At 40.8% G+C, this 26,940-nt stretch overlaps 2 protein-coding genes across 6 annotated transcripts in view; both read right to left on the bottom strand.

The window, feature by feature from the left end:
- kcnip4a (potassium voltage-gated channel interacting protein 4a) overlaps positions 1-3,682 on the bottom strand; it is a 189,717-nt gene extending 186,035 nt beyond the window's left edge. Inside the window, exon 1 of one of the 3 annotated variants that reach the window (XM_074661801.1) lies at positions 3,484-3,682. In XM_074661801.1, coding sequence (XP_074517902.1) covers positions 3,484-3,544 — 61 coding nt within the window. In that variant the 5' untranslated portion in view covers positions 3,545-3,682. The remainder of the gene's footprint in view (positions 1-3,483) is intronic. The other 2 variants (XM_074661806.1, XM_074661803.1) reach the window with 2 other exon arrangements.
- Positions 3,683-14,205: 10,523 nt separating this feature from the next.
- The window catches only part of adgra3 (adhesion G protein-coupled receptor A3), a 167,794-nt gene continuing 155,059 nt past the window's right edge, over positions 14,206-26,940 (bottom strand). For all 3 annotated transcript variants that reach the window (XM_074661902.1, XM_074661903.1, XM_074661901.1), the window contains 16 exons: positions 25,836-25,907; positions 25,661-25,732; positions 25,343-25,503; positions 24,455-24,668; positions 24,015-24,179; positions 23,497-23,698; positions 23,260-23,409; positions 22,625-22,783; positions 20,710-20,877; positions 20,409-20,616; positions 20,100-20,308; positions 19,777-19,901; positions 19,489-19,612; positions 18,755-18,900; positions 16,617-16,712; positions 14,206-15,911 (listed from right to left, as the gene is read on the bottom strand). In XM_074661902.1, coding sequence (XP_074518003.1) covers positions 14,489-15,911; positions 16,617-16,712; positions 18,755-18,900; positions 19,489-19,612; positions 19,777-19,901; positions 20,100-20,308; positions 20,409-20,616; positions 20,710-20,877; positions 22,625-22,783; positions 23,260-23,409; positions 23,497-23,698; positions 24,015-24,179; positions 24,455-24,668; positions 25,343-25,503; positions 25,661-25,732; positions 25,836-25,852 — 3,639 coding nt within the window. In that variant the 5' untranslated portion in view covers positions 25,853-25,907 and the 3' untranslated portion in view covers positions 14,206-14,488. The remainder of the gene's footprint in view (positions 15,912-16,616; positions 16,713-18,754; positions 18,901-19,488; positions 19,613-19,776; positions 19,902-20,099; positions 20,309-20,408; positions 20,617-20,709; positions 20,878-22,624; positions 22,784-23,259; positions 23,410-23,496; positions 23,699-24,014; positions 24,180-24,454; positions 24,669-25,342; positions 25,504-25,660; positions 25,733-25,835; positions 25,908-26,940) is intronic.

Here is a 26,940-nt window from a genome sequence, read left to right as displayed (position 1 = left end):
AACCCTGTCCACTGATTGGCTTCTGAGGCAAGCATTCAGCGAATGAGGTCAGTAATACTTGACAATGTAAAATTGTAAATCGTTAAAGCAACATTTTGGATGATATCGGACGCGACATATATCACCCACCCCTAATCTGACCCCTTTCCACCGCTGGAAACACCCACAGAGAACACGTGAGAGTCATAAATGGACCACAGAGCAATGGAAGAGGGCGGTCTAGAGGAACAATGAAACAATCTGGGTCTCCAGATTCTCCATATGTCTTATGAGATGTGCTGGACAACAAAGTCTGATCCATGAAGAGCCCATCCAGGGTATATGCTGAAATCCTGAAGTTAAATTCAATACCTTTTAAAGACTTTTTAAAAACCTTTCAAAAAGTCTTATGACCTTATCGCGACTTTAAGCTGTTGTTAGCAACCAATCTTTGACAGTTGTAGTTTGCAATTTAACATGAATGAGGTAAACTGAGATGGAATAAAACTTGAAAGTATAAATGAAACCAAAGGCAGGTTAATTGACATTCCCATTACTACAACAAGTAACAGTTATTTAAGGCCAACCTGCATAAAATACATACGGATGGCTACTGAACTACCGTACAAACTGAGTTTGTTGTCACATTAGCCTATGGATATATTGGGCTGCTATAGCGCTACATATAGCCCATGCCTCACAAAATTACAACTTTGCTTGTTGTCACGTCTCAAACAACAGCGCTACATAACTGTATTGATCAATACCTTATCTCATTGCGTTGTATCCAGTAAAAAGGTGATTTAACAAAGAAAATTTGTTCCAAAACAACTTAGATCAGGGGAAGCCTTCTCTAAATCGTAAGAATCCAAAATCCCAGGTCATCAAAAGTCCGAGAAATTTTCTCAGGAGGCTTGAGAAACTCTTATGATCTAAAGTGAAATATTTTGAGATGCTAAAGCTTTTTCTAGATCCTTACGGTGGTCTGTGATGAGTGTGACGAGCAGAATGATCGTCCAATCACCAGGCGTGGTTAATTTTGAAGGTTCAGACCCTGAAAACATTTTCGAAACAGATGGACTATTTCTGTGGCGGATATATGAAACTGTTAGTTTGTGAAAGTCGCAAGCAGGAAAATAAATAATCATGGATACATTTGGAGACAAAGCTTGAATACCAATAAAATTTAATACCTCATAACATTACAATTAAGACTTTTTTCATACTTTTTAAGGACCTTAATTTTCCCACAACTGATTTATCAACTTTTAATACTTTTTAAGACCCCGCAGACACCCTGCCATCTCACAACTTCACCAACCCACCTCACCAGGACTTAAGAATCTGCTGCTCCCTTGGAGCCTGATAACACAGCTAACTTTTAGAGGGTCTAACGGAGTCCATATCTTGTCAGAATTGTTTTGGTCCTGAGCTAATGAGAGGGACGTGGCATGATATAATGTTATGGCACATACTTGATTGTTTCTCTAGGTTAGTTGTAAATATTGTGCTTGTAGCGAGCCGAACACAAGCCTGATCGATTACATGCAAATCAACGTAAATGAAGCATTGATTCAAGCGGCTGGGAAATGCCTCATGGTAACATTTTCACTCTTTGTTTTATTACTTGGTGTGATTCAGCACTGCAGCAGAACCATATGAGGTATAATTATTATAAATAATAATTCATATTGACACAAAGAAAAACAAGACATTCATCACAGAGAACCCACAATGTACACTATTTGTTCTTCAACTGTTAGTTGCATGGAGGAGCTAGCCATGGTGCTGAAAAGCAGCTAATTCGGGACAGTGGACTTTACAGGCTGCCTGCATTTCAAACATCACATGTCTGAAACTCAGAGACGGCACTAAAGGAGAGAAATGTCTAGGGGGAGCCTTCGGCAGGCACTGACAGAAGTTACAATGGTGATCTGAGAGAGCTCCGAGGCACTGATGCAAAGAATCACCGCACCGAGGAAGCAGCTCCTGGGAGGATCAACTCATGGCTGGGTGGCTGTAGCATTTTCTGAGGGCGATTGTTACATTTAAAGATTCCCCCAGGGAGCTGGAATGATGTGGTCATCCACTGGGAAAGAGTGATGAAGGCTTTAGGAAGTGAAGAAAGACAAAGGATGAAGAGGCAGAGAGGAAAAACTTGAAGAACATAATCCTATCGAGAAACTGATGATCCTTCATGGACCACGGTTGGCTGGGCCAGTTACAAGACTCGAAGACACTGAAAGCTCCAGGCAAATAAGTTCAACACAAAACCTTTCAAAATAAACGCAAATTCAAGTTAGCAGGCCGAGGACAGCAATAAAAATTCTAAACCACTCTGCAGAATCCTTTAACTGAGAAATAAAGATAACAGACACTGGAACAGATGTCTGCAGCAGAAGTGATGACTTAATCTGGTCAAAACTGAACATACTCTCTGTGCCAGTATCCAAGATCTAAATTATTCAGCTTTTTGCATATCCTCATAAACTGGCATGCACTGATCCAACTTGAAGTGGTTATTTTAGTGGTTGTACACAACACAGGACAGATAGAATAAAAGATCTGCTTTAACAAGCTTCGTGAATTTACCCCTCGACAGCTCAAATCTGTTTAAACCGTTAAGCTATGACTCATGTTCTTACCAGAAGTCATTAGAAGTCTATTAGGTGTGCAAACAAACATTAACCTGAACCAGCAATGATAGGTACTTAACAGCTCTTCTGGCTCTTACAGAGGCAGTGAAGAGCCAGAGGGGAAACCTATGGACTATAACTGAGAGGTTCTGGATGCAGGCCAAGTACTGAGGAAGCAGGGAACCATGGCAGGATTTGTGCAATTGAATCCATTATGCTGTTTCTTCGTGTAATCAGTCAGTTGCCACAGTAGGATTGAACAGTTTAGTGTACAGTTAAGGCTACAAAAAACGGCTAGGTCAAATTTCTGGTAGTCTCACCAAAATGAGAAGCAAAAAATAATAGTTTACTTTCAAGCGAAGGCAAAAGTCACAACAGGACACGACTCGACTGTTTCCTCTAGTCAAGCAAAAGAAATGCACAATTTAAAAAGCATGCAAGCCAAGTTTTGGCATGAGAAACACTTAAGCTGAACTCCTTTGAGATAATTATAACTTCTGCTTTTCAACGTTCTGTCCTTTTATTAGTTAAATATCTTCAGTGGTTATTATATTCGGACGGTAAATGAGTGAGAATCATATAACCGTCAACAACTTCGATTAGCCTAAATGTTAGCTTTAAAAATTAAGTTGCTAACCAAATGTGGCTTGCTTAATACGTATGAAAAATGTCGTTTTTTCGAACAAATATGAGTCTAACAAACCGTTAAAAAGTTAAACTGGTATGTTTCAGCCCATAAAAGAGGCAAAATTAAATCGTGACATTTTCCCAAGGAGTTCTGCTTCACGTTTTTCTCCGTGCACCGACACAAATACTAATTCATCAAACAACCAGTGCACGCGCCAAAACAACCAAATCACTGTCCTACCTGGTGATGAAACAGCAGCATCCACTCGAGCAGAAATGGTCTCCACCCTCTTTGTGTCCATAGTTTCCCTCGAAGTGTGGACTTTTCTTCCCGACGAAGGAGCTTTGTTCCCACTGCAGGTGCTTTTCAGCGCTGAGTTGTAAACGTCTGGTACTAGTTGCTGCTCACTCTACTTCCAAGTTTCGGTCTGAGAAAGGGGAGGGGAGCGCGCGCCAGAACGCTGATAGTTCACGCGGCTCCCGGAGGGGCTGCGCATGCTCGCATTGATAGCGGTGGTGATTGTGTTGTGTCGGTAATACTGAAATAAAAAAAATATATGTATGTATATTATTGTTTACCATGGCTAAAGGAGGAGGTATGAAAACTAAATTATGTGTATTTGAAGGTTAAAAAAAAAAAAAACGTTTTCAAAAATCAAAGTGTGACAATTTCTCCATGTACTGACATGATGAGAATCAAGATCCTTTTTTTCTTTCATGACCAGGGCTTGACATTAACACCGGCCAACCGGCCAAATACGGGTGGATTCCGGCAGTGGCTGGTAACACCGCCACTCCCACTGGCCACTTTGGCAGGTTGAATTTTATCTCAAACATGGAGCAGAGTGACAAGCAAAAATATGACTTTGATGATGAAAGCTCTGAGGAAATTTAACTTACCTCTTTTTCATTGTCATTCTCATGAAAAAAGAAATGATTTTCTGATTACAATCGTTAATGAATATTTAAGCAGACAGTGCCTCTTGCTGAGTTTAACAGTTCAATTAATCCCCTTTACCATTTTATTACAAGCAATAACAAACTACTATTTTAATTACTATGTCTTAATAGACTGCATATTTTCATATGAAAGGAGCACAATGTTACACACAACTTTATCAGAGCTGAATACCTGATTAAGGACCTGTGGATTTTAACATTGATGTAATCTTGTTTTGAGTGTGCATAGGGGTCATTTATATTTAAAGAGGTTGTAAATCTTTTTAAGTAAATATTAGCATGTTATCATCGGCTTTAATCCTATTGAACATAATTATCCAACGACATATTGTGGCCAGTGAAAATACTGAGTGGCTAGTAACTCAGGGATACCACTAGCCACAGTGGCTGGTGAGCAAAATAGGTTAATGTCAAGCCCTGTTCATGACCAACGCAAAGGAAAATAAGACCTGAGAATATCACATTGAATATTGGATATACATTTGGGAATTCATGGTGGATCAATGAATAGTGTTTAAGTGTGTATTAGTACAAAAAAAACTTAACTTTCTCTTGCTCTTTTTTTCTATTTTTTTTCTTTTTTCATTTTTCTTGGCCGACAGTATACGCCACACACATTTCGTAGATGCTTAAGAAAACATCTGAAAAATCAGAGAAATAAAAGAAATGACGCCGGCATATGTATCTTGAGACTTATAAAGTGCCTACAGTAATAACAGTTCCCCATCCACCTCACCTAAACCCATAAATATATCACCCATAAATATTTCACATGATGGCTACAAAAGTACAGTGGGTTTCAATGAGATGTTAACAAAATAAACTTTTTGCCAACATTAAAGCAACATGTGAGCATCTTGGGAACTTGGCCTTTGAAGCAAACAGTGTTTCCTGCTTCCAACTTAGCAGTATTAGCTTCAAGACTACCTTCTTCTACATCAGGCGCCACTCATGCACATTTTTTGGTAACTACAGATTTTTTTTGTGGTTTTGGATAGAAGAACTTAGCTTTCTTCAATGGAACAACATCTTCATCCAACACATTTCTGTTTACTTGGAGGCTTTACTGCACACAAGAGCCCAGCCTGATCCCCAACAGTTTATCTGGTAGCGTCATACGTATAAATCCCTGGAGGCATTACTCACCAAGACCATAATGTCCTGGTGTGCACATAATTCTTGCCATGTCCTATCAGATGGTCAAATCTCAGTCCATAAGTGATTTTTAGTGCCTCAGATCTGCACATACATCAGATGTAATCTACTGGCATTAACTGAATTTATGGTGTCTCTTTTACAGTCTGGTTTGTTTGGCATGCCGGAGGCTTGATTAACTTTTAAATAGTAGTTCCCAAAGTGTGGCTAAGGGGTTTTTAACAGCAATTTTATCATAAAACTCTGCTTTCCCAACTCAGCACAAACAGTTTAGACAGTTACATAAGTCTGCAGCAAGTCAAAACTCTCTGGGATGCTGCCTGTTAAAATGAGGGTCTGCAGACAAATACACACAGCACGATGTCTTCCTTTCTCTTTTTTTCTATCTTGCACACAAACAAACTGCAGTATAAACAATACGCCGGCTTATGGACGGAAGAAGTCAAGCGGAGGTTTTCCACAAATACTGTTTCATCACAATGGCACAATCCCAATACAGATAACAATAAAGCCCACAATGAAAAGATAAACCCAGAGTAAATCAGATTTTGGCTTAGCAAGCTTAGACAACTGTCAGCTGTTTGGAAAATTAGAACATTTTTAACAACATCTGTTTCATAGCAGTGAAGGAGAAGAGTTTAAAAAGGATTATTCAACCGTCTCAGAAGAAGACCACATCAGATAAAGTTTTCTGTCTTACTGTAAAACCCACCATCAGATCAGTTATACATAGAAGACAGTTTGAGACATATCATCTTGAAGGAGGGAGAGCTTTTTCTCCACTGGTATATTCGGAATATAGTGACACTTCCCACAAACAGTAGCTTCTCCCTTAAACGGTTCTGATGAGTGTTAGAAGCTACTTTGAACTTTGCTATTACGAATCGGCTATTTTTAGACGTTTATTTCTGGAATATGCATAAATCACACAGCTGATACAAAGACAGTCACATCCAGTGCTTCCATGTTCCAGATAGGTAATGTACGTTCAAGTGCAGAATTGACAGGAACAGGAGAACAAGGAGCTATAATTACCTCTGAGTGATACATCAAGACAGATGTCAGAGTAAAACATGCATGAAAAAACACATTGTACCACCACTGTATTCGACACCTGAGTATATTTTTCTGGCTTTATGAGATTTTATTACTCTAAGACCTTATATTTTGCTTGTTATACCTTCAAGTTGGATGTGAATCTTGACCTGTCACCTTCATGTTGATTTAAGTCTAATGAGATGTTCTTGACTTGAAATAAGACCAATGCAATTCAGAAATTGGAGCTCTTGCAGTTTAGGCATTATGTTTTCAATAGTCTCAGATACTCTGTTAGTGACTGGTCATGTCTCAGACAATCCTTTGTTCCTGCAGCGGTAAGGTTTTCTTTTACAGGGAATTTCATCTGTTGGTTTTGATCCATTGCTTGTTGTGTGTAGTTAATTCTATTGAAAGAAAAATGTGATAAAATCTGAAAATGGTCACCACCGCAGGCCTGTTTCTCTTTAGAAAGCTTACTTAACACCAAAACAGTGTTACATGAGCACTGAGAACAGATCGTAATCAGCTCCATGGGATCATGAGCACGCTTCCAATGGATTGCTGTAACCTTTCCTTTTCAGTCAGCTAAACTGATTGGGACAACATACCATTCTGTGCCGGACTGTAAATAATTTCTTTTTTTTAAATGTGACATTTGCTCAAGCCTGCTCAATATTATGGCCTTGATTTTAGCCTCTTGGAGCTAGCTAGCTGTAGCCTTCTATTTCCAGAAGTACACAAGATACGCTAAATGGCTAAGTGGAGCATTACATACATTTCATAGGCAAGATAGTTAGTCTTTCATATACTATCTCTGAATTAAGTCTTTAACCTCTTCAGACCCGAGCTTTTGTCTGGTGTGGGATTTTTAATTCACCTTGCTATTTGGGGTAAGTAAGACCTAATAAGTATAATAACTTAAACTGGTCTTTGTACAGAGGGTTTGATTATTGGTGTTAGGAGTTCTCTATTAGTTGTACTTAGGTACGTTGTTTTGTTTTGGGGTATAATGTGGTGATTTCACTAAAAGATGATGTTTGCAGTGTCCCTAATTTAAACAATTAAGTATTATGGATCTGAGATGCAGAAATGCAATGTCCACATATGTGGATGGGTATTAAGAGGTGAAGCCAGAATAAAACAGAACTCTTCAATATTTCTGTTGCTACAGCGTGTTTGTGGCTAGTTAATTGTTCACTGTGATGTACAAGGCATTTTTGTGCAGTCTTTTCACTGTTGTTCATTTGAAAACCTCCACATGTTTCTGCAGTCTTATTCCTAACCCCAGAGAGTATCGACAGAACAATGTCCAACATACGTATGTGTAAGAATGAGAGAGAGAGCAGAACTGTCTGCAGCTGTCAATGTGAACAATGACAGATACTGTTTTTGAGCTGGCTATAAATAACAGCGCACCTGGACAGCAAGATGAAGCCAAACTGTGCACAGACACACTGGCACAGGTAGATGGATGGCAGTGTGAGGGCATTAATGAGAGTACAGGTCCACCAACACATGGGGATGGGAGCTGTGCAGATGGCTTGATGTCATCATTATATGGCAGTGTGTGTCAGGATGGGAAACAGCATTAAAGAGTGACTGGACCTACTTTTATGATATTTAGAAGAAGAAAAAACATCAACGTTTGATTAGATTTGATCAAGCTCTCGATGATATAATACTCTAATGTGTAATTAAAGTCCAAGTTGTCTGGATACAAAAGGAAGAACTCTCACTCGAGAGGTCTCATTGGAAAGCTATTTCGATACACACTCATTTAAATGAGATTCTGATCTAATGATATCAAACCAGAGGCACATTCCTCCTCTCCTCATACTGCCTCCACCCTTGAGATCAATGAGCATCTATTTCTGTCCTCTCTTCAGATGCTGCCCAAAGTCTAATCATGATATATTTTGGTGTGCACAAGGTCTCCATGCCGTGTTTAATGAGGGGACTGTGCTGATATTAGAATTCCATCTCTTCGATTCACTTAAACACACTGCTGAAACATTAGCATAATATGAGAAGTGTATGGGAACCTCTGCAGGTTGGGGCTGAAGTTTTGTGATCAAACAGAACAGGGAGAAAAGCCAATTAGGAGGCAGAGATTGTAGCTGATTGCTGTGTTATGCAATTTAACAGAAAGAAACAATGATGGGCTGAGTCACCACCAAATATTTCGGTGAAGAAACTTAAAAAAAAGTTTGTGGATTTTCTTGTAATTTGAAGTCTAGTTCCAGGAAAACTAATTATGTGTTTTTCTCTTGCAGAAAGTTGCAGGGTGTGATGTAACCGTGGGTACTGAATGTCAGACTGCTTGAATGCAAACATTTGCAAAAGCCATGACCTTAGCTCAAACTCAGCTTGCATACTAACACCACTTTGCCTCATTTGCAAGCATTTAAATACAGTCCACATAAACTTCCCAAACCACACAGATTCCCCCCAATTATCGCTGCAGACAGCTGCGTGACAGTGACGACCATCACGACAAACCTAATTAATGTTTTCATCTGTATGTCAGGCCTGGGAGGTTTTTAGGTGATTAGCACGCTGCAAGTATGAGAAAAAAAAATCTGGTTTCCCGGACGGCCAGGGCCACCTAATTATAATCAGCACAGTCAGATGGCTTCACTCACTAAGAAGTATCAATCTTCATTCCTGTGGCATGTTTCCCACAACAGAGGCAGATGCTTGCTTCCGGCGCTACAGGCAGAAAGGAAAATGTAAACACCTCATCATCTCATCACTTGTCTGGTTTGAGTCATCCCAGGGCCTCCTGGTTAGGATTTGTACTAAGATTTGCTGCACAAGGCTCAATCTGGAAAGGAAAATTCAGATTTGGAAGATGCTTTCTTTCTTAAGAAAACTGGACTAGATCAACTTTAAACACAGATTTTTGAGGATTACCAAATCAGGATTAGTAGTATGCTAATAAGATGCCAAATGCCACAAAAGAACTAAATAAATAAATAAATTAAGTAATTAATATTTGGTTTTTAACGTCTTCTTAGTCAAGCATTTTCTTGTGGACAAGTAATTTTTTTTAGAAACTCTCTTGGAAGTCAAAGACAGTCAAACCATCAATCTATTTTCAAGCTTTTTCAGATCAGATTTCTCATATGCAACGGGCCCACTGTAGCAAAGTACATGAGATGTTAGCCAACAATCAAAACAGATGGTTAATATGAGGGTTTAGATTGACGAAAAAGTAAATCAGAGATGGGAGAATCTCACTCAAAGCTCTTTAAAGGACTCCTCATTGGGAGGAATAAAAGACCTGAGCAGTTCAAGTTATTTTATCTTAATTTATAATTGATTTCTGCCCAAGGTGTCCCTCTGATCTCTGCGCAAAGATCCAATCAGTTGATTTGCCTTGATGAGTTTTTCCCACGCACCCCAAACATCCTCAGCTCCTCGTTCCCGCCCTGCAGCCAACCTCGGATGAACTTTCTGACAGATGGCTCTGCTAAGAACCTTGGCAATTACTTGAAGATCACTCTTTCATGCCCGGGGGGAATCAGCGAGGCTGCCACCAATCAAGGCGTAACTGCTCGCTACATAATTCAAAAGTCTTATTATAATTTGTCACATCCAAGATGGCCGAGCAATGCATCTCTGCCTGAGTGAAATATGCCTTTTATTAATGTGCTGTTAATGAGAAAGTGGAGCTGGTGGAGCAGTGCTGTGTCTCTGACTGGGATGATCAGTGGGACACCATTACTGAGTATCTCTGAAAATTGCTGCTTGACCTTCAAAATTAAAGCTTGCTTTGAAAGGACATAATTATGAAATCACTTTCAGATGGTAGAGATTATCTAATCAGTCATATGATTTATCATCTTTGTTTAGAAAAAAGAATCCTCAGACTTGGAGAGGAGGAGCTTACCCTTGATCATTTGCATAATTTAGTTAGTGAGCATGCAGTAAGGCTATACAAGCACAGGAAGATCACGTTTTACATTCACACATGCTGCACTGAGTGTACATATGTGCCAAGTCTGTGACATATCGAGAACATCTATCTTTTGGCAGATTGATGTTTCTACAGCTGTGGCTTTGTGTCTGTGTCATTTAAGTGGTTAAAGTTTGAAACCAAATTCAACTCTCATATTTTGCTTCCAGAAGCTCCTAAATTGAAATCCCACAGAAATTTGTTAAATATGGAGGAGACCAGGTATAACTGCAACAGTTTTCACATTTTAATCTTGAATATTAAATATAACACTTGTCATTGGAAACACATTTTGTGAAAAGGTAAAATAAAAGTTTCTGCTGGATTCAAACTATAAAAGACAACTGTTTTATTCACTTTAAAGCTCCTATCTATCTATCTATCTATCTATCTATCTATCTATCTATCTATCTATCTATCTATCTATCTATCTATCTATCTATCTATCTATCTATCTATCTATCTATCTATCTATCCATCTATCTATCTATCTATCTATCTATCTATCTATCTATCTATCTATCTATCTATCTATCTATCTATCCATCTATCCATCTATCCATCTATCTATCTATCTATCAATCAATCAATCAATCATCCGGCTTTAAAAGAGCAACAATAGTAGCAATAGGGGGCAATTTGAAGAATGACAAATAGTATCACATTAAACCACTAAATTGCAAATTAGACATATTAATGTAATCACAGTCTTTTTTGTGGCATTAACAGTACTTTAAATAAGTTTTCAGTATATGCTTAAATCGCCCTCTGATTTAATGTACCGTTTAGATTTAAAGTAAAAGTATAACCAGGCAACTTTCCCAGTGGTCATGAGATTTGACAGAATTATACTGAATCAAAAGGATATCATACTCAGGTTGCAGACAGGTTGTGTGTCAAAAGCAGTCCCTAACCAAACTTAATCTGAAGGGAGTATTACAGTTTTTCTCAGTTGCTTTGGTACATTTCTTGAATCATCCTTGCCATTTGCAAAACCGTAAGTTCATTTCTCAGAACAGTTTGTGCAAAAAGCAAAAGCACCATGGATTACCTGCAGAAGCCAGTCCTTCTCAAAATCCTTAGTTTATCCTTCAAAAGTTAAATCCTGTGTCAATGAATGTGTCGGTGCCTCTAAATGACGAGTCCTTGTGTCAGTGTGCATGGATAGGGCAGTCAAATTGCTGAGTCATGTTGTCAGTATAAACTCTGGAAGGACATTCTGATGTAAACCATGGCTTAAGTTTTGATGACAGTTGCAAATTAAAAGTGACATATTTTACAATTACAGTGCAGTGCAGTCTTCCTTCACCTCCTTTTGTCCCTGTATGTTGGGCCACAAATTCGCATCCAAATCACTACAAAGATCTTCCCTGTCCACAAAAAGTCTGAATGATTGAGGACACAGTTGTTGATGGTTCATGAGATGAACCTTTGAGCTATTGCAGAAAACTGGTTGATCATCGGTTGATCTGATGCTTCACACATTTCAATTTGTTACAGAAAGTCAAGATTGACTAGGGAGCAGTTTACCAATCCCGACAGATTTAGGGAAAAAAAGTCTGATGGAATTGTGTGAAAAGATCTGTCACATGTTATGACAACTTGTTCTACCTTTTTGCATGTAAAGACTTTTATGATGAACTCATGACTTAATGTGGTGGGGGTGAGACTATTCAACAGAGACCCATGATAATCCATTTTGATCAACATGAAAAAGCAATTAATAATGTAGGAAACAGCAGAGAATTGTACATCATCATTTGCATGGATGGCCCAAATCATCTGCAACTTGTTCAAAGAAATGAGAAACTGCTTTTCTGATGTACACAAGTGACACAATGATGTGAAGATTGAACAAGTAGTTTTGAGAATTCCAATTCTGAACTAAGAAATGAACCCAAGCAACTGAGAAAAACTGTAATACAGGGGTGGCCAACCTGTGGCTGGAGAGCCGCATGTGGCTCTTTGCCTTTGGATGTGCGGCTCTTCGATCCATTCATAAAAATAGGTAAGTATATATTGTTATGATTGTTATCAATCTAAAATGAAATAGTGACAGATTTATGCCAACGTTGGGGTCAGTATTGATCAATACTTGGGTGATGAGACTCATACTTAAGTTTCGGTTTCTCTTCTCTACATGTACTCCTCTCACTTGCTCATAGCTATCAAGATAGATAGATAGATAGATAGATAGATAGATAGATAGATAGATAGATAGATAGATAGATAGATAGATAGATAGATAGATAGATAGATAGATAGATAGATAGATAGATAGATAGATAGAATTTTGTCTCTTCTGCAGTGAAGACAAAAATTTGTCTTTTGGCTCAAGTACAAATTTAAACACACTTAAAAACACAACAAATCCAGCTTTGAAAATTGGAAATGGATTGTTTTTCATTTTATGTCATTTTGTTTCTGTGTTAGAAAAAGTGCGTTTGTAAGACCACGTGTGATGTGGCTCTTTGTAGTACCACGGTAATTTATGTGGCTCTTGGTCTCTGATTTGTTGGCCATCCCCTGCTGTAATAGAACAATGTGATATGGAGGTATAATCACTGCATCACTCAAAATGAGTTATTAGAAACTTTTTATATTAAAAATCATATGAAAAACCATTTACTTTGTCTATCAGTGATAACAAGGTTGAATTAATTCTTGATTGAGTTTAACTTAACAGTTTAACAGTTTCTACACAGAAAAAAAACAGTTTGACTAATGAAGTAACTTGCACTTGTGGTGAAGTAAAACTGCTCCTTTTGAGCTGGCAGAGAGAGAAGTTTACTGATCATGTACTGTTAATATGTCATCTGTCAAACTTGTTTCATGTAAAAAGAATTTAACGTGTGACAGCTGCCCCCTGTCACCCCTGGTCCCAGCTCAGTGTTTTGCTCTCAGTTCATTCAAACCTTTGCAGTTAGGAAGTACGGCTTCTTGATGCATTGAAAGACAACAGACATGAGGTGGCGCTGTTATAACTTGATGATCTAAAGTGTAGCAATAATCCACATCAGATCATTCTTTTCAATAAGAAGTCACAAGTCACAAAGACTTATTTTTTTTTAGGCTCTGGTTGGCTGTAGAGCTACAAGCATCCTTGTTGTAACAGTGGCTTATTCTACTTCTAAAACCTTTTGTTAAAACTACGTATATACCTGCTCAGGAACCACCAATGATGTACTGTTACTTGTGAAATTTAGAGGATCTTTATATTTGTTCCACCAGTGTTCAGTCACCCTTAAGCTTTACAGACGCAGAGAAGTGATGTTCTGTCAGACTTGGACATATAAATGTTGACACAATCCCCGAGCTAGATAAATTCAACCTACAAAAAGTCAAACTCCATTTTCACAGTCGTCAGCATCCAAACTTACTCCAAACTTTGTGTCTGATCTGTGCTCACTACCCAACAGAGATGTCGAGCTGTGAGAGGGACTCCAGTTCAGCTGTCGGCAAAATGGGAGAAGGTGAAGGAGGAAGAAGTTACACTGCTCTCATTATCCGTTATTCTCATGGCAGCTTCACTTTGCCCCGCGAGTCGGCTGTCAATCACAGCGCCGGCGCCCAGAATGTGCGCTGGGCCCATCAAGTCTGCCAGCAGGTGAGGAGGAAAAACACACGGAGCCCAAAGCAACGGCAAGGTGCAATTAAAGCGCTGCTCGGCTGTGGAGAGATACCCGAGGCCACCTGGAGGTCAGCGAAAAAACCCAATTACCAGCTTGTCATATACTTTCAGCGAGAGTAATTCTTTCAAACAAAACAGCTCTGACTCACCTTTGCTCTGGCTGCAGAAACCTGAGAGGATATTTCAGGTGATATCGCAAGAATCAAAACACTGGAGCTGTAAACTTTTCTTTTATTACTGTTTGGACAAACTAGAAGATGGAAAAAACCTCCCCGGGGTGAGGGTTTGTATTCACAGGGCCACAGCTCAGACCATGCACAACGCTCGAATGAAATTCAAAGATTGGATTAAAGGTTACAAAAATAGACAAATTTACAAAAACCTATCTACAGAGACAGTTCAGTGGCAGTATGCGTCGATTGTACTTTAACTTTACAAACAAATAAAACAAAAGTACATTTCACAGTTTGGAGGCAGATGCAGTCTTTGGGACGGAAACTGGAGCTACACAGTAGTTTCATGTTTCCACAGGCCGGTCTTTACACTGGCTGTATTCTCCGTGCTGATTAAAGGCACAGGCTGTCCATTTTCTTTAAGTGTGCCGCCGTTCTGAGAGACCAGATTGAGCCCGTACGACTTTGGTTGGCTTTCTAGTTCTGTGCTTCCAGGCTGCTTCACTGGGGCCGACTCTTTGCTCGAGCTGGACGCTGCCGGCGTTGCCTCCCGATCAGTCTCTACAGTCACCACTGACCCGTTCCGAAGCGAGCCGCCTCCTCCTTTATCTGCGTATCGAGAGCGGCGCGGCAGACTGGCGCTGTCGCTGCTGTCCTGCTGCATCTGGCTCTGATGCCGCTCCCTGTAAGCCATGTAGGCAGCTCTGCGGCTGTTTCTCGCAGCGATGTCATAGTGGTGGTGCCGCCTTTGAGGGGCGCTCTGCACGCTGCCCTCCACGCTTGTCGGGACGTCGTAGGCGTACTCTCTGAGCACCGTTAGGCGGCTCGCTCTGTGAGCTCGTGCTCTGTTTTTGTGATGCCTGTGTCCATTTGAGGGCACTGGATTGTTAATGTTATTCATCGGGCGGAACTGAACTTCAACCGGCGACACGTGCATTTTTATTTCATTGTCTATCGAATGCTCAGTCAGACTGTTGTCCAAAATGGCGGCACCATTTGCTGCAGCTGGTGCCACAGCAGGTTTGCACTGAGCGGCCTCTGCATGCAGATTGGTCAGTTTGCTGCCATGGGCTGAGTTACGCATGCTCGGGGCGCTCTTATTGGTGTAGGAGGAGTCTGCACTGCTGTGGCCACACCTGGTCGACTCCCCATCCGGCTTATCAGCAGATCCTGAGGTGGACGTCATGGCCACGCCTGGCTGAGGAAGAAGCACATCCTCCTGTGCGGAATACGCTCGTCTCCCTGAGCAGCAAGCCTGGGACCAGTGACGTTTCATATCCTGCCTGTTCACACAGTGATGAGCCACCATGAACGCCCCCAGAGCCAGCGCAGCCACCCCAAACAGGCAGGTGAACGCTAAATCAAACGGGTGCTCCTGGGAAACAGCCATGGCCCCGAAAACCCAGAGGGCGGCGAAGAGGCCCAACGCCCCAGCTGCTCCAATCAGCTGAGCTGCAAAGGTGTGCTCGTTCTCCAGGGCGGACAGGGGCACGGCGTGGGGGGCAGATACGATGGAGGAGGCGGCGTCGTGTGGCTGCAGATGGAGGGTGAGGGGGTGGGAGTCAGGGGTAGGCTCTGTGTGGGCTGAAGCAAGGTGCTGCTGCTCCTCTGCTGGCTCTTTGAGCTCGTAACGGCGCTCAGGGTGGCGGCGCAACTGGAGCAGGATGCTGAGGAAGTACATGCAGTCCACAAAGACGATGAACCCCACTGGGCCATAAAAAGCGCCGATGCTGGGCTCCCAGGCCATCCAGCAGCTTTAAGGAGAGGAAAAGACAGAGTCAGGAATCAAACAGCCTGAGGCATGGCTATGAAAAGTGTTATTTTATCATCCATCAAGCTCATCTTTTTCTGATACGTTAAACAAACTTTAGGGAAATCTTCCAACATCCTCCCCCTCTCACATTCTGTCATCATTATTTACTCTAAAACTTTAAATGACTCTTTAAAAACTTTTCCATCTAATATCTACGCTACTCGACCCACTCTGTTAACTAACAAAGGCTGGATTCATTTTTCTCTCCAAAAATTAATTAAACTCCAAAGACTTCAGACAGATACGGGTCCAGATTCCTCAATTAGTCCGCCACCATGCACAATCTAAACAGCTGCCACTATAGAGCGAGGAGCGAGGAGGAGGAGGGGGGGGGAGGAAGGGGCTGGCTGTACACTGGCAGCGGTTGCTTGTTGCTTGGATGCACACACTGTTAATAGGCCTCCATAATCACAACTTCAGGGAATAAACTTTCCCGTGCTCATAAAAAGTATGCATTATTTACTAGAGCAGCCAGCTTTGGCCGCTGGATAACAAGACACAACTCCTCCTGAGGACAGAGTGTGAAGTGTCTCATGGGAATGCAGCCTGTATTATTGAACTGTTGTCCAGATGTAATAACACTGAGTTTTCATAAGCCCACACTGAGTGAAGGGAGCTTTAACCACTCCTTATGCAGCCGACTTACTATGGTGCACTGGTGCGACTGCCGTAGTTTTTGATGTTCGCTGCAGCGGTGATCCCACAGACAATGACAGGTATCCCTCCGCCGATTAAATAGAACCTGTAGGTTGAAGCACAGAAAGGTGGGTGAGTATCTGAGGACTCTACAGTGACACCATGTGGCAGCTTGACCAACAAACGTGCACATACAGAGAAAACCCTCATCCCTTCAAAACTTAGAGCTTTTTCTGGACCAGGAGGATTATTACCTGTGCAGCATCAAAGTAAGTTTTTGTTGTTATGTATTTTAGGGCTAAATAGCATTTAACAAGATGAGAAATAAACACAAAGGAGTGATTTAAAGTTACCAAGTTAAATCTGTAACATCCTGTCAGGTAACGCAGAAGAAACAGCACAAATGGCATCATACAGATGTTGCCTGTATAAAGGGGTAGTTGTCTTTTTTTTAGCTGGTATAAGATGCTTAACAGAGAGTACACCAACACTGGAGTTTGGACTGGAGTTTCTTAAATTAGCATAAGTATGTGGTAAAGTCAACCTGAGAGCTTTTATTACTTTTTTATATTATTCTTTTTTCTGTTGGAAAAGATAGTTTCTTTGATTGTGAGTGAATTTTAGGCATGCACTGATTGATCAGTGCCGATTTCCTTAATTTTGAGTGATCGGTGATCAGCCTATCCTACACATGAAACTGATCTTATATACCTCCAGGAAGGTCTGACAGCCAGCCTTTTTTGCTTTTTGCTCTGAGACCTAAAACTCAGGACACTTTATTGGTTAAATTAAAACACAAAGATTTTATTGTTTCACAGGTATTGAGCAATGATTTTTAATAAAATAAGATTAGAACATTGAAGGTATAGTCTCTCAGTTGTAAAATTAAAAATAAAAATTGGTATCGACCGAAATTCGGTATCGGCAGGTCAAGCTTTTTAAAGATCAGTGGTGGGTCATCGGCCAGAAAATTGTGATCGGTGCACCCCTAGTGCATTTATTGCTACTGTTTACATTCTAAACATTCATTTAACATCTACATATGTTCACATCACCCATACAAGGGATTAACTATTTTTTATTTTACATATAGAACTGTCACTTGTGGGTGACGGACTACGACTGATGGTGGAATCAAACAAAGTCTGCTCGTATTGGGGTCATAAATTCAATCCACTTATTCTGGATGAGATAAACATTTGTTTTTTTTAAATCCTCAGAATGCAAGTCAGAAGATTTCTAAGACTATTTTAAGTAATCATCTATAGCCTTTCTTTTCTGTCCTCCAGGCGCTTGTCAAGACAAGGACTGAATTTATGAGTATCCCTTCAGGGTATTACACTTAATATTGATCAGTACATCATACAACCAAAGTTTAAAAATATGTATTCACATTCCTTTAAGTTACAGCCCCAATCAAATATTTCCGAAATACTCATGGATTACAGCTCCTGAGAAGACTTTTAGCTGATTAAAACAGAGACAATAAAATTATGTCTCTTTGTGATCCATGAAAACAAACAAGATGATGGCGACTACACTGACTTGTTCTATATAGCAATTTTTAATGCTTGAAAATTCTGACAGGGTAGATGTCAGATGCGGACATTTTCCACAGTACAGATTCTTCAGGATTGATAGCTGACTTTATAAAGAAAGGCAGGGTGAGATTACAAAGTTACAGCTTTGATGAAACTTTGATACAGCTTCAATTTACTTTTTTTGAACTTCCTCGTTGCATTCCTCATTCCCCCATCATTTTCTGCTCACTTCTGTTCCTATTTTCTTTATTCTTTGTTGCACTGCAATGCCTGGATTTACCCCCAGGGATAAATAAAGCAATCCTTATTTCTAAATTTCTAATTCCTTTTTGAAGGAAAAGGAAACAAACATCACACAGAAAATACAGCCCTATTAAGCCAAACAGTTTGAAACTTAACTGCTGTTATATGAGACTTAAAATGTTAAAACCAGTTTGAAAAGTCTTCATCAGTGTTAGGAATCAAACAGGAAGGAGAAAGGCTCTGATTAACCTCAGCAGAGCTCATCCTGCAGAGTTGGGTTACAATATTGAGGACAGACATGAAAGTTGCTGCACTTCCTGATGTGTTACATGAAGTGTAGCTGCTGAGAACACACATCTGTTACCTCAGCATAGGCCGGGGTGGTGGTGGGGGTTCATCCAGCTCCTCGTAGCGCTTGGCCTTACGCGTCACCTGTTTGTAAATGTTCCGTGCCGTCACACCAACCCACAGAGCTGTCGCCAAAGTGGAGTAGTGTAGCAGGATGCCCACCTAGAAGAGACGACATCCATAAGTGAGACATTTACGAGAAATAAGGAGATGAAATTAATCTCCTTAATCAGGATGATAGAATGCACCTGATGTAAACTTTCACCAATAAAATAAAAATGATTAAAAGCATCACACAGGAGGCTCTTAAATGGCAAAACGATCCTCGAGCAATTCTGCATCGAGTGTGTGATCATCAGCATGAGCTGAAAAATCACCCAGTGAGATAGAAATTTATGCCAGAGGGGATTATATAAATAAACAAAAGAGTTATCTGCCAAAATCCTTCTTCCAGGTGCTTTGTGTGATGAAAAATGAAGAAGTGGTGTGTCTCAGTGCAACACACGAGGAGGAGAGGAGCAGGATTGCCTCCAGCACTGGAAACAATCTACAGTATCTTTCTAAGCATCTTTTACAGTTTTCACAAGTTTCATAAGCAGAGTGAACTCAGCCACAGGCAACTTCTCCAATGTTTATTTCCTTGAAAACATCCGGAGCACTGCTTCATTTCTGCCTGCTGACTATTAGATTTAGAGGAGAGCATAAACAGCAGGAGAGCTGATGGGAGGTGTGCGGGTGGTGTGTACTCACCGCTTGGCAGACGCTTGCATGCCGCGTCTGATTTATGCCGCCTACAAAGACGCCGCAGGTGAGAGAGATGTGGAAGCAGAGGTTGACCAGCATGTGCCAAAACTTGCGGCTCACGCGGACAGACCTGGAGTCACAGAATCAGCGAGTCACAGAGTTAGAGTGGAGAAAAATCTGCAGCTCACACGTGGATGAAGCAGATGTTTGTGTTCAAACTGATAAGGAGTGTGACAAACTATCTTTTAGGGGCAAAGAACTAAAAATAAACCAAACAACACTCTGTGTTATTACCTGTGATGGTAGATGTAGCTGATGATAACAGTGAGCAGACAGAGGAGGAGTATGATGGCAGTGGCGTAGATGACTGGGTGCAGCGGCTGTATGCTTGGAGAGAAATACTCCACACTGCTGAGGTCCTGCGTGACAGATTCAATTAAAATCCAGATTTTAGGCCATGATGTTTAAAGACCAAACCCAAGAATTACAGCGCTTAGAGAAGACAACAAAAAGAGAAAACTTAGTCTCATACTTTTCCTGCATTTTTTTTTTTACCTGTGGCAATACTAAAAATGGCCACAAGGGGGCAAATCTCAAAGCAAATAACAGAAAACTACCATGAGCAGTCCATAGTTGCCAAGAGAGTTGCAGGATATGGCGGTGAAGTTGTCAAGGTGGTTCAGGATCCGGCAGCCGTCACTCTGCCACCCTCCGTGGCCTCCAACCAGGCTGAAGTTCCAGGTGGCAGAGACAGCGTCAGAGCCGCGTGCAAAGCGCCGCAGTGTGATGTTAACTGGGGTCTTCAGTGCACGAAATGACATGCCATCTGATGAGAAACACAGGCAGGGTGTTAGAAACATGAAGAAAAGTTTTCTTCATATGACAGCACTCTCCACATTCACAACAATATTAAACTACTGACTGACCTATCTTGGCCATGATTACAGGGGTGGCCACACTCCTTCTTTTTCCTCCATCAGCCAGATGAGAGGAGTTTCCTGTTGAAGGGAAAAACTTCCCGTTGCGGAAGCCCAGTAGGTGGAGCTTGTAGACCGTGTCATCTACCTGCCCAGGGAGCGCAGTCTGTGTGAAGAGGGACTGAGGGAGATGCAGAGACGCCTCCAGTAAAGTGCTCTATATAACAAGAAACAAGTTGCAGATAAATTAGTTCATGTGAACATCTCAGGCATTGGAATATAAGTGTATAACTCTACAGTTGTATCTGACCTTGTGCAGGAGGCTGGAGAGGGAGCTGGTCGCGTTGCATTTGAAGGTGAGTTGGCGGTCGAGGCCGAGTGGACGCTCCGGGCTCGGCCTCTGGAACAACATGCAGGTCATGCCGTTCCAGTCGTTGGCCCTGACAGCGTGAGCCTCCAGCGCGATGTTGGGGGACGTCTGGAAGGACAATGGAAACAAATTTAAAGGGCAATGGGACGAAATGTGCAAGGGAAAAAAAAAGGGGGAAAACATACATTTTCCCTGTGTGTAGCCTATTTAATGACCATTTAATCCAGTTCGGCTTTTTTTTTTCAAAAAATACAGCTAAAATGCTTTTCTTTCAACATACATATCAAATAATTAACATTCTCTAAAAAAAACATTACACACAGTATGGTCTCCCGTTGTCGAATTTATTAAAAAAAATGTCTCTTTGATGCCAGTTAACCTGTTGCTGCAATAGACTATTACAAAAAAAACAATCCCTTACTGTTTCATTTAAGTTTCAGTTTTGTCTCTGTTTTTATTTACTTGTGAGTTTACATATTCAACCTTTGTATCCTGTTTTGTGTTCATTTAGTTTCATGTTTATTTATTTATCTAATGTCAATTAACACCTCTACTCAACTGTATTGATCACTTTTGGCTAGGGTTGTGCTCTTGGTCATTGGGGGTTTATGAGGGCTTATGGATGGGTTTGAAGTTTTCATTGTCTGTACAAGTTCAGTATGTACAGTATGTTATTATGTATGTATATCTGTATGTTTATATGTTACATAACCTAAAAACCTTAAAATAAAGTTATAAAAAAAACAAAACCATAACACGGAAAGTAACTTAATGAAAAGTCACTGCTAAAAATATGAAAACAAAAGAAATGCAAATCTTACTGAAATAAATGATAGGCCTGGATAGTCATTTTCTGCCACTTGCTGTTGTCAATCAAGATTAAAGGGGCAGTTCATAAATATTCTGTTCAGAAAAATCTACAAGTACAAGTCCAGCACCTGGAAAAACTGGTGACTTCCAATCGATGCATCTATGGTCATTGGTAGAGTCCTTTGAGAATGTATCTGAGTCCAATTATACCACAAAGACATAACTGATAAGTTACTTTTGACATCAAAACAAAAAGAGACTGTTTCAGTTTTAACAGGTATTGCAACAATAAAAAAAATACCAAAAAACTAATTTAGTTGAAAGTCGCCAGTTGACAGCGTCACAGATTCAACTGGAATATCGGTTTACATGCTGTGTCTTCTCACACCAACACTGTGGGCAAATACTAATGAAAGAATAAATAACTTATCCTAAAAGAGATTATTGCTCAAGAAAGCGTTGGTCTGAGTACTTTAACTGAGCGATGTGTGAAAAAAGTGTTTCAAAATCTATTTAGACTGACTGAAACTGCTGATATCATTAAATACTCCAGAGGTTCCCAAAGTTGGGGTTGTGAAACATTGATAGGAGGTAACAAAATGCTATCCGAATCCATATATTTCATCCATTATTGTAAAAATATAAACAATTTTTTTTTCATCTGTTTACTACAGTTATTTATTACCACTAAACCCCTGAGGCAACTCAGCTAGGATGGTAGGTATGATGGTTGTTGATTGATTTTAATAACAGAGCAACATGCTCACATAGTTTAGCCAATCTTCTCCTGAACCTCCACATTTAATATCTAAGGCCTTTTGTTTTGTTGTTGTTTGGTCTTTTCTGAATGAGTCCATTAGTGTTTTTTTTCACGACAGGAGAAAAAGTTTTTTCCAAGTTGAAAAGTTTGGAATCTCTTGTACACCTATTAAAATTTCCCCTCTTTGCTTAAAAAGTCAGAGACTGAAGAGTCATTAACAACTGGTTCTGCTACAGGGATCAGAAACTGTTCACTACAAAGCAACCACAGACTCCAGCTACTAACCAGGAAGAAGGGCTGAGCTGTGGAGAGACGGTACAGGGCGATCTTCTGTAGGCAGGTGATGATGCGTGAGCAGGCCATGGCTTCACGCTGAGCCATCCAGAGCGCCCGCTCATCTGCCAGCATTAAGTTACTGGCCATGCTTACCATCACTTCACCCAACTGCAAGACAAGAAATGTTCATGTTATGGTTATTCTAAATCATTGGCTTTCCATATGCAGCAGCTCCACAGCTTGCACTCTCAGTCACATGAGTGGAGCATAAGGAGGGAGTATGTTCAGACAGCATCTTGTTTGCATCAGGAAACACATGCTGTAGGGAGACAGCTCAGCCCCTATTGGAAACACATTTCAAACATGTTGTCACCCAAATAAACTTTAATATAGCGCCGGCCTGCAGCCGTTAAAACATGTTGGAAGCTGCTTTACTTTTAAAACTTTTCTTTTTGTTGGCCTACAGCTGTGCTGAAAGTCAAGACGAGACATCCTTTCTCATTAAACAACATGACAACAAACAGCTGTCGAGCATTAATCTATTTGTCCTTCAAAGGGGTAATACGCAACTTGCATGCATCTGCTGTGAATGTAAGCTTATTAAAAGTTTACACAGAAGTTAAACTGCTTCAAGTAGGACTCACGTCTTTAAACCTCTCCACAAACTTGCCGATCTTCTCAATCATCTCGGCGACAAAGATGATGTCCATCTTGTCTGAGAAGTTGGTAGCATCGTTTGTGCAGACCAGCAGGCGACGAGCAACGGTCACAACATTACTCTCATTCAGAGGCATCTAAAGAGGAGACAGAAAGAAGATAGTCTGTTAAAGTAATCCAAAACTAAGGCACAAAACATTAAAAGAACAGCATCAAGAACTGACCTGGTACAGGTAATGTAGAAATCTTGTGACATCCTTCTGGAACTGGCAGCGGGAGTAGTCCTCTTCCGCCCACAGCCCATTGCGATCGCAGTAGCGCCACGCCCGCTCCCCATCGCTTGAACTCCCAGAGTATGAGCCTGCGCTGGATGTCAGCCTGTTGCAGGGGAGGTAGGCTTTGATCCCTGCCAGGGTGCGCGGCCACCTAGAGGGAGACAAATAAGATCACAGTCCACATTAACTGATGCATGTGATGTCCTGATTTTTGGTCAACTTTGCCATGTGAACCTTAATGTGTAGCATCAAAGCATCATGATCAAGGCCAGAGCCAGAGCCATGGGGGATTTGACATGTTTCACCACAAGGGGGAGCTACAGTGCTTGACATGGGAGCAACCTGCACATGTTGTTCTTTGAAACAACAACAATAGTGAAAAAAACCTTTTTATAGCTGAGAGATTTTTATCACTTCTCTTCTGACTGGTGTCTGGATGCAGACTAGGTGTCTTTGTACACACTAACCTGAACTCTCCCCTGTTGTTTGAGATGCGTTCAGGAGCACAGTACTTTGCAGAACTTTCCAAAACTACAATGTGCACAGTCCTGGTGGTGTTTCCTCTGCTGGTCCAGACGCGGCACTCCCAGTTCCCAGTGAAACCAGGCTGAATGTTTGAGATGGTCAATGCACTGAAAGAAGAATATGAAAAGAAAATTAGACACCAGGGTTCATCTGGTGGAAATGTTTTTTTTTTTTTTTTTAACAAATTTTTATTTCCTTTTAATCTGTCAACAGGAACAATAATAATATGTGTGATAATAATGATAAAAAAATAAATAAATAAATCATAAAATAATAAAAAATTAAAAATAAGATTAAAAAAATAATAAAAAAAATAATTAAAAAAAAAAAAAAAAAAAAAAAAAATCTGGTGGAGATATTAAGCGGTTAAATAAAAGCCTACCTGGCAATCAGAGAGCAGTTCTGCACCATGCGCTTCTCAATAAAGATGCCCTGGGCTGCGTCAGACTTCACCATGCGGCCATTCTGGTACCACAGCACCTGCATGTCCTCAGTGATGAAGGAGGCCTGACACTGGAAGGGCAGGCTGTCGCCTTGAAAGACCACCTGACGCTGGGACGGAGTCAGCTGGAAAGAGGGCAGCTCGAGAGGAGCATCTGAAGGAAATCAGACAAAAGAGTTAAAAAGGGTCAGTGTTACCCTGGTTTATTGTGTTGCGTACAAAAACAAAGTCTGACATCACAAGCAGTGGCACTTAAAAGACAACTTTTTTCAGATCCATTCCCAACAAGTTTCTCACTCTATCTGATCAAATGTTGTGGTTTCTTACTGCAGAACTTCTCGTCTCACTCCTGACACTTTTCATGCGCACAGAGGCTCTTACCAATGCTTTCAAATCCTGATACATTAGCACTATTTGTCATTCTTGTCAGACCAAGGCTCCAGCTAGATCTTAGCCATGTGCTTCATAATCCCTCACTGTGATGAGTGCCAAACTGATAAGACATGAGCAAGTACAAACAAAAGGCAGCGCTGGCCTGGGCAGCCCGTCTCTTATCTCCTGTGTCATTGCACAAGCCCCAGCTCCCCTAACACCAGCAGCCTCGCTGACACCAAAAACAGAGAAATTAAAGACACAGTGAGCCATTTTGACACTATAATCTGTGTCACAACTCAACATGACTTATTCTGACCCGCCAAATTGTCACACGCCGGACAAATTACACTTCAGATAGTGCCTCTAAAATGATGAATGACTCCTGGTGTTCAATAAATATTATTTAAGGGTTTATGTTTTGTCAGATCTCGGAGAGTGTGTGTGTTTTTGTACCGCAGGTGAGGTGTTCCGGCCTGAGAGAGGTCACCAGCTGCCCCTGGAGAGACTGTGGGTACGAGCACTTAGTGTTTTTGGAGGTGATGTTTCTGTCTTTGATCCAGCGGAGCAGCCACAGGAGGTTGCAGTCACACAGCAGGTACGGCGTCTGAAAGTCCCTGTGGATGAAGAGATTTTAAAGAGATTAAAAAATGAAGCAAACATGCTTATTTGATTCAATTTAAAAACTTCTTTGATACAGTTTGTGCTGCATAAATTTCCCAGCGTCCACTCATTGATGCTTGCATGTGACTACTGGTTGTCTATCATACTTACAATGACTTCAGAGACACTAAGCTGTCAAATGTCCCTTGTGCCAATGAGGAGAATATGTTTCCTGAAAGGTTTCTGGAAAAAAAATGATTTGAAAAATGTTAAAAAATCTTGCAACACTTACAACTGTTGTTTTATTTAGCACACAATCAGAATCTGTGATAAAGAATCAACTTACAATCTGGTCAGACTCATGAGGCCCTTGAAGATGTCCACGTTCAGACAGCCGATACTGTTGTTGGACAAGTCTCTGTGGAGCACACACACACAAAAGCGTTTTTGAAGTTTTGTCCGCAGGAAAACCACAACTGTATCAAAAAGCGTCAGAAAAAAAGATTTAACGCAGCGTGGGAAAGTCTGTTCTTGAAATAAGCCCTGAAAATGTGATCATATCATATGAGAAACGTCTTTAAGATAAAAAGCCCTTGAGATAATGTGTAGACTTAAGTTCAACACAGACAAGTTCAGGCAAACAGCCTCAAAAGTCCATCTGACAGATTTACAACTTTCAAGGTGATTTTTCGATAATGTGTGTGTGCGGGCCTCCGGGGGCACCTCCACATCAAAGGCACAGTAATGCTCTGGCAGACGATTAATCGCTGGTGATTGATGTCGAACACGTCAAAAGTGTGTGTTTTTCCTCTGGATGTGACCTGACATGATGTCCCTGGCAAACATCAGGTGGTGGTGTCTGAGACTCCTGACGCCTCTCAGGAGCAATCAGAGACGAGCAGGATGACATGAAAGAGACAGATCTTTACTCGGTAAATAACAGCCAATGTGTAAACACTCAGAGACAGCTGGTATTAAGAAGCTGAAGGAAGAGTTCAAGACTCCTCCTTTAAGGATGAAGATGATCAGCTGTAACGTTAAAACAGTCTTTCAACTTGTTTTAGTTTGGATCTTGTTATTGAAAGAGCAATGTTCCAAAATCCTAAACTACAGATCTGTTCGAGACAAGAAGGGATACCAAGACTCCTTAAAGGAATTTTGTTGTTTGAGTAAGAGCAGACAGCATTATGCTTTCCTTACAGCCACAACTGAATAGGAGTTGGCAGAGAATTCATGTGTGTTCTGCAGAGCTCCGTCCCAGAAAACAGTATCCATCTTTATATCTAACTCATGCTCCCAGAGATATGTTACGCCCCGCACAGATGGTGAAGTTCAGAATAATAATGTGCTGCAGAGGAGGGATATTAGATGTCTTTCCTTCCTCCTCATCTGTAAAAAGACATTAAACACTCCTGGTTCTGTTTCCTCAAGAGGGTGTGTATTCTTTTGAC

Source organism: Halichoeres trimaculatus, unplaced genomic scaffold (assembly GCF_033239565.1).
Source record: "Halichoeres trimaculatus isolate MK-OKI-2021-1 unplaced genomic scaffold, fHalTri1.1 fHalTri1_scaffold_22, whole genome shotgun sequence".
In the NCBI taxonomy this organism is placed as follows: domain Eukaryota; kingdom Metazoa; phylum Chordata; class Actinopteri; order Labriformes; family Labridae; genus Halichoeres; species Halichoeres trimaculatus.
The sequence above is the reverse complement of the archived record's forward strand: the minus strand, read 5'-3'. Positions and strand labels throughout refer to the sequence as shown.